Genomic DNA, 6,873 nt, shown 5'->3' with positions numbered 1-6,873 from the left:
GAATTTTACAAAATGAAATGTGGAAATTTGGTCGAAATTTGCCTTTGGCTAGATTTGGCAGTGAAAGGGTTAAAGAAGTAGTTGAGAAAATTTGGTGATTGATCCATGCTTTTCCCTGAGGAGATCATTTTATTGATTCTCATCATCTTTGCTCTTTTTTAGGCTACATCCATTGGAGGTCGTTTAACCCTTTAAGTAGTATTTGTTTAGTCAAATTTTTCAAGTGACTGAAGCCTTGCGAGCAGATGTTTAGTGAAGGATATAAAGGGAATCATTTGCTTTGATTGGTTACCTGAGCGGGTATTATCCATTAACCAGGCCTTACTCGTTTTTATGCAAATGCGGAATAAGAATTTGGTCATCATGCAGCCATTTTGACCTCGTTCTTCGTCAACAACGTTTATTTCTTGTGGAGTCTTAGTGCCTGTTTACCTGGAGGTGGGGGACCCCAGATAGGTGAGGTAACATGTGGTGGGTTACCCTACCTAACATGTAAACGTGATCAAATTAAAATGAGAGATTATACAGGCGGGATACCTCACCTAAGCGGGTTACTTTACCTACCTGGGGTCCCTTACATCCATGTAAAGAGGCCCTTAATCTATCAGTACATGAAATTTTAGTTGTTCTTTTTTTTCCTGGCCACAGGGTGTACTCAATTTACAAGACAGCTTTCTAGAGGGGGACAGAAAAGTCAGTGCGCTTTTCGGCCACTGTATTGCTGCTGTTGGAGACCTGAACATCGATGGATACCAAGGTAATTGTGGAAACATTCAAACGCACCGCTCAGAGGGGGATCCAGGATTTTTCTAGGGAGGGGTTGCACCACTAACGAATGGCGAAACTGACTGGTCACATAAACAAATTTTTATACAGAATACCAGTTGTATCAGAAAGCCGCAGGTCATCTCATGCGGGGAGGGGGTGCGCACCCCGCTGCACCCTCCCCCTAAATCCGCTCCTGCCTCTTCACCCTGCCCCCAGCTTGCAAAACAGGCTTTCTTTTTTCGCACTCGGAAGAACGAAGCAGCGCGAGACATGCGCGACGAGGGCTTAGGGTGTTTTGGGCAAAACACTATTATATTTAGCCGTAAAGGTCTCTTTTAGGGTTGCACTCCAAGAAATATTAATAAATTAAATTATATTTTTCAATTCGTTTTATTTACTCGATTCATGTAATCAAAGTTTAAAATGATCGCTTTTAGGGGTCAAAAAGGTTGGGCCACGCCCAGATTGGTCTCCTTTAGGGGTTTAATTCAAAATTTCCGACGAGCATCCCCACCCCTTTCATATGCAGAGTCCCCTCCCCCCCGGGGGCTGTGACTGGTTTACGTGTATACCCTCTTCTATCCTTCTTTCTTACATTCTCAATTCAACCCCAGTTCCCCTAACATTCAACTGTAATCCCCCCTTAACTCGCGCTGTTATTAATCGTGCAATAACCAGGGACACCCAACGTCAATTTTCGGAAAATATCTGTTCGGAAGACGATATGAGATCTAGAATTTTCGGAACATTTTTTGTAAAATTTCTTGCTTGCCTTCCTCTCCTAAAAAATGGTATAATTGCCCGTTTTTAACTGATTCTTACCCTAAAAAGGTCACCTAGAATTTTCGGGAGCCTTTTTTCTGGCTGAAATTTTCGAAAAGGTAAGTTTTGATCCCCACAATTTTCGGATCACAAGACTTTCAGCTAGGAAATCCGAACAGATGAAAAACTTTTAGGGAATAAAAATATGCCTATATCTACCGTTTGAATACCAAAATACGTTTAACAATGCTATGTTTAAGTGGTTTTGAACTATATTCTCGTTGGGTGCCACTGAATAACAACAGGAGTTAATTGACCAACCATGGCATGACTCTTTTGTTGAAACCATCCACTGTGCATCGCTCCTCAGTCATTTTCCTTGGCTCAATCAAGATCAATCAATAACCGGGTGGACACTCTGAATCTTTACCAACAGATGTTGCTATCGGGGCTCCGCAAGAAGAAGGCTGTGGTGCTGTGTACATTTACCATGGCAGCGCTAACGGGATAGAGTTGAAGTACAGACAGGTATATGAGCTTTTTACACCTTTTTACCCATGCGGCGGCCATATTGAATTAATTGGATTTAAGGAGTATTATAGGATGCCCAGGGGGCATGAGCGCATTTCGTTTGTATTAACGAGCGTTTTTCGGGGCATTTTTTCTCAAAGTTTTGTCAGAATAAGATTGTAATGGGAAAAAAGATCGTTGTGCCGTTTTTGGATGTAATCATGATCGCCTTTTTCCCGAGAAATGTACAGTGAAAGACCATATTTCTAATACTAAGCTAGAAAAAGGCGATCATTATTACATCCAAACACGGCACAATTATCTAAGAGGTTTATTGACCACTCCAGAAAATACCATAACATACCACAATGCTCTTCGTTTGTCAACCCAAAATTTTGCATAAGCATTGTTTTCAGTTTCTCTTGGTGCCATTTTAACTCCCAAGAGAAACTGAAGACAATGCTTATGCAGAATTTTGGGGTGACAAACAAAGAGTATTATGGTATGTTATGGTATTTTATGGAGCTTTCAATGGAGTGTTAGTTCATTATTCATTTTTAGTCTATTTTACTTGCTGTGAAGCGCATTTGATCACCATGGAAAGTTGCGCTGTATAAGTTTTAATTAATTTTAAGTGTAATAGATCTCTTTTGCTTGTATGTTTTGTTTACCCAATAAAGGTCCCAGGGGGACTTGACAGTTTGTCTTTTCATAAATTATGTGTACATATGCATGTGAGTAAAACGAAATTTGAAAGAAGCAGTTCTCTAGAGTTCTATGACATGACCCGTATTGGGAAAACAAAACGTACAACCTTTTTGGGGGTGCCAAAAACACTGGTTTTTGCGTCCAAGAGAAATGAGTGTTCGTAATCAACTCTAAAGGACGCTCGCTGATCTGGCTGGATTAGTCGTGATTAAAAGAGGAATTCTCTTTACAATTTGACCGGTCTGGCCAAACAAATGGAAAACACCCTAAAGATCTACAGTTACTTAAAATAGTGCGAGATCAGTTTAACTTTGTTAAAGACAAGGAGTAACAGTCTTATCAGTAGCATTCTCAAGCTTTTTTTTTTGGCTTGTTGACAAACGTTTAGCGTTTTGTAGCATTTTTGTAGTAAATAACATCGATTTTTCAAGGTAAAATACATTTTTTCCATCCTTTTCCCAGAAAGGGCCCCTCCAAATTACATGTTCAGGCTAGCTCCCTTGGCACAAAAACGGGCGAAGCAGTTTGAGTGTTCATTGGCCTTTCGACTGAAGACTTCTAACATTGTATTTGGCGTCTCTTTTAGAAAATTTTAGGGTCAGACGTAGATCCAGGACTGAAGATGTTTGGCATTTCAATATCGGGAGGGCTAGATGTGGACGGAAATTTTTACAATGGTAAGTCAACCTTTTTTAGTCGATTAAAAGTGAAGCGTTTCCGATTCGGCGTTTATTTGGAAATCACATTTCTTAATTCACTGACAACAGTTACTGTAAATCATTTGTATTTGTGTAAAACAGAAAGATGTTTAAAGTTCAAATGTGTCTCTTTTTTTGCAAAGTTAAAATCGTAAATGTCTTGATGGCTTAGATTACAAAGTTGGAGGTTTTTTCCTATTATCCTCGAATAAACGCCACATGCTTCAGATTGGGACCAGCGTTTTTTCGAGGGCGGCGTTTATTGGTAATTTTGCTTTTATCTGGAGCGTTTTTTCGATGGCGGCGTTTAATAGACTAAATACGGCACCCCCCGTAACAAGGAATATCCCCAGCGTAACAATCGTTTCCACGCGAATTTTGAATCTAGCTACTGGTTTGCCCTTTAAGTAATTTTCAAAGGGTCCACGCACATGAAGGATAGTACAGGATTATATTGTACTGTATTTCTAACATCTTCATTGTCACCTTTGTCAGATACTGCTGTTGGAGCTTATGCCTCGGAAAAAGCTGTTATTCTAAGGTGCGTATTTTTTTTATTCCTTTCGAAAAAATAGACTTCCGTCCCTTTACAAAGTGAGGTTGTGGAACTGATTAATGAGTGAAAGATTGAAAGTAATGGGATGAATGAGGTGAATGGAATAGACTGAGAAAATGAATGGAATGGAACAAGTGAGGAAATGGGAAGGAATATTCTGATGGTGAATGAACAAACGTAAAAAGAAGCAATCTCCATTTTTTAATTTTTATTTTCATTCAGGTCCCGAAACATTGTAAGGGTTAAAGCTTCTATTACACTAAGTGAGGAACAAATCTCTTTGGAAAGCAATGACAGTATGTGCGACTTAGGAGGTGCAAAATACAAGTGGTAAGGTTTTGAGCATTGGATGAAATTGGTCACATGATGTTATTTGTAGGCTGTTAAAGGGTCTGTGTCACTACCGTCTAGTTTATTTTGTTGCCCTTTTTCGCTATGTAACTTAACGTAACGAAACGTAACGTAACTTAACGTAACGAAATCACTTCATGTCAAAAGAAATTTGTCATCCAATCTTTACGTCTAACGTTAGATGAAAAAGTAGATGCAATTCTTAAGTGTGACTATTCAAGTGAAAGCTACTGAGCAGTACTTTCTTGTGGTACTGTTTATTATGCTATTTAAGGTAATTCTAACTTCTGAGTTTCCGTGTGACCGCCCGAATGAAACATTTTCAGCAGTATTTTCATGTAGTTCTGTTTAGTATGCTGTACTAGGTGGATCTAAACTTTTCAGTCCGTAGAAGACATTCGGTGATGTAACCACTTAACTGGAAAAACAATTATTTTACAGAAAAAGCAGGTGGAATCATTTTTAATAAATTTTCACTTTGTCCACTAATATATAGATTAAGTCAAGGCCAAAAGCGAAGCTCTCGAGGGATCTTTTAAGAAATGTCTTTCTAAACTCTTCCGTAAGCGGAAAGTAATGAATTCCGCTTTAGAAAATGGACCTGAGCCCACAATCGATTGAAAACCATCTGACTTTGGTCAGCGGATACCTTTTTGACAGCTGTCATTTGACACTAACATGGATGTCCAATACCAAGTTAAACACAGAGAATATATGCCTTGGACTCCTAGCTAGTAAGTGTGCCATTTCACATCCGCTAACATGAAGGTGTGGACGTACGGAAGATTTTGTCAGAACCCAAATTTCACGGATGCATGGTTACCCATGGTGCCCCGCTGTGCGGGCTTCGCGCGCGAAAGAGCTTCGCTATTAGGGTTTTTTTTAAATATTTCTTTTTGTCTGCAGTGTCAACATTACCATTGGATTCAAGTTCGATGATGTGGTGGATAAAACCAATACTCCAAGTGTGTTCAATTTTGTGTATTTGCAAATTAACTTGAGTAGGCTGGTCTGAAACAAATTAGGTCAGAGGCTTGGAAACAATTTGCAGGAACAATCTTTTCCTCGCTTCACTTATAAAATCTGCTCGATGTCAAAAATGATCCCCGTAAGTGGTATAAGGAATAGTTGGCCTGTGCCGCCACTTCTGAACCGCTTACATTAAAGCGACCGTTATTACTAAACTATAATAAAAGACGGATCGAAACGCACCATCCAGATTTAAGTGTTCATTGCCAGTCACAACGCAGGCAACACAGGCGACCAAACTCGTTCACACTAACGCGTTTTCATTTGAAAACGCGTACATTTTGATCCGTTTAGCCCTTCCGTCCACACTAATACACTCAGCGTTTTCATCGAAAACGCGTCGATTTGAAAACGCTCTTGAAAGTGGATCAAAACGAAAGCGCACACATGTATCGTATTAGTGTAGACAGTCGAAAACGCATCAAAACGGTAGTGTGGACGGGAATCGATCGATGCGTTTTCGATGACAGCGAAAACGCGTTTTTTTTGAAAACGCATTAGCATGGACAGGGCCTTTAATAATTGACAAATGTCAATAACCACGATTCAATTCCATCAGCTGACAAGATACAACACACTTTGACCCAGAAGATGACCGGCACATAGGTTGCCAAAAATTCATTCACTGTGATCAAGAGTCCTATTCAGGAATACACTCGCCTGGACGATCATATAAAGAGGAGAAGTGTGACGTCACGTTACCATGGTAGCAACATTTCTTGATCGCAACAGTGGGGAGCTTAAGCAACAACGACGGCGACGGCAACGAGAACGGCAAAAAAGCAGTCGGTTTATATCAGCAAAACAACAACTTTGCACGTGCATCACGCTTTTTTGTACATTTCTTAACCGTAGTTGCAAGTCTGCGAGTTGAAACTTCCTAATTTCACGGGATTGGTGAACACTGCACAGTAATTTTCTTTTCCTTTTTCTAAACTCAGATACGGTCCTTTCGGATTCAATCCCAGACGATTTCGCCAAGATTTTACAAACTAAAATGAAATTGAATAAGATCGATGAAGTTTGAAACGGTGCGAATTCACCTTTTAAGTGACGTTTTCGCTTTTTTGTCATCCAGAAATATTGCTACTATGGCAACGTGACGTAACGACTTCTTTGCTCTATTCTACCAACCTCTGACACGACTCGTAGCTTCAAACCATTAACCTAAGTAGAAGAATGTTCTTTACAAGACTGACTGTAGCCAATCAAGCTATGTGTAATGATTAAGATACTGTGAACTGCCGCTTATTGACTCTTGGCTTATACAACTTCGTAAGGGTTTTTAGGGCGGGTTACAAACGGAGGGGCTTATATCCAAGCGGTTATAACCGGAATAGAAGGATCGCTTCGAACGAAATTAATAGGTTTTGCATTTAAAAAAACCTTCAATAAACCTTCAAAACGACATAATTAATCGAATTCAGTTCAACATGGACAAAAGTCTTGGGACACCTCTGCATTTCTGCGCGTTTTCCAATTCACACTGGC

At 39.8% G+C, this 6,873-nt stretch overlaps 1 protein-coding gene across 1 annotated transcript in view; it reads left to right on the top strand.

Moving 5' to 3' along the window:
• Window positions 1-512: 512 nt before the first annotated feature.
• The window catches only part of LOC140931453 (integrin alpha-V-like), a 28,684-nt gene continuing 22,323 nt past the window's right edge, over window positions 513-6,873 (top strand). The window contains exons 1-7 of the mRNA XM_073381266.1: window positions 513-550; window positions 624-757; window positions 1,967-2,058; window positions 3,335-3,425; window positions 3,942-3,987; window positions 4,225-4,332; window positions 5,260-5,318. Coding sequence (XP_073237367.1) covers window positions 513-550; window positions 624-757; window positions 1,967-2,058; window positions 3,335-3,425; window positions 3,942-3,987; window positions 4,225-4,332; window positions 5,260-5,318 — 568 coding nt within the window. The remainder of the gene's footprint in view (window positions 551-623; window positions 758-1,966; window positions 2,059-3,334; window positions 3,426-3,941; window positions 3,988-4,224; window positions 4,333-5,259; window positions 5,319-6,873) is intronic.

This window comes from Porites lutea, chromosome 3 (genome assembly GCF_958299795.1).
Source record: "Porites lutea chromosome 3, jaPorLute2.1, whole genome shotgun sequence".
Lineage (NCBI taxonomy): Eukaryota > Metazoa > Cnidaria > Anthozoa > Scleractinia > Poritidae > Porites > Porites lutea.
The sequence above is the reverse complement of the archived record's forward strand: the minus strand, read 5'-3'. Positions and strand labels throughout refer to the sequence as shown.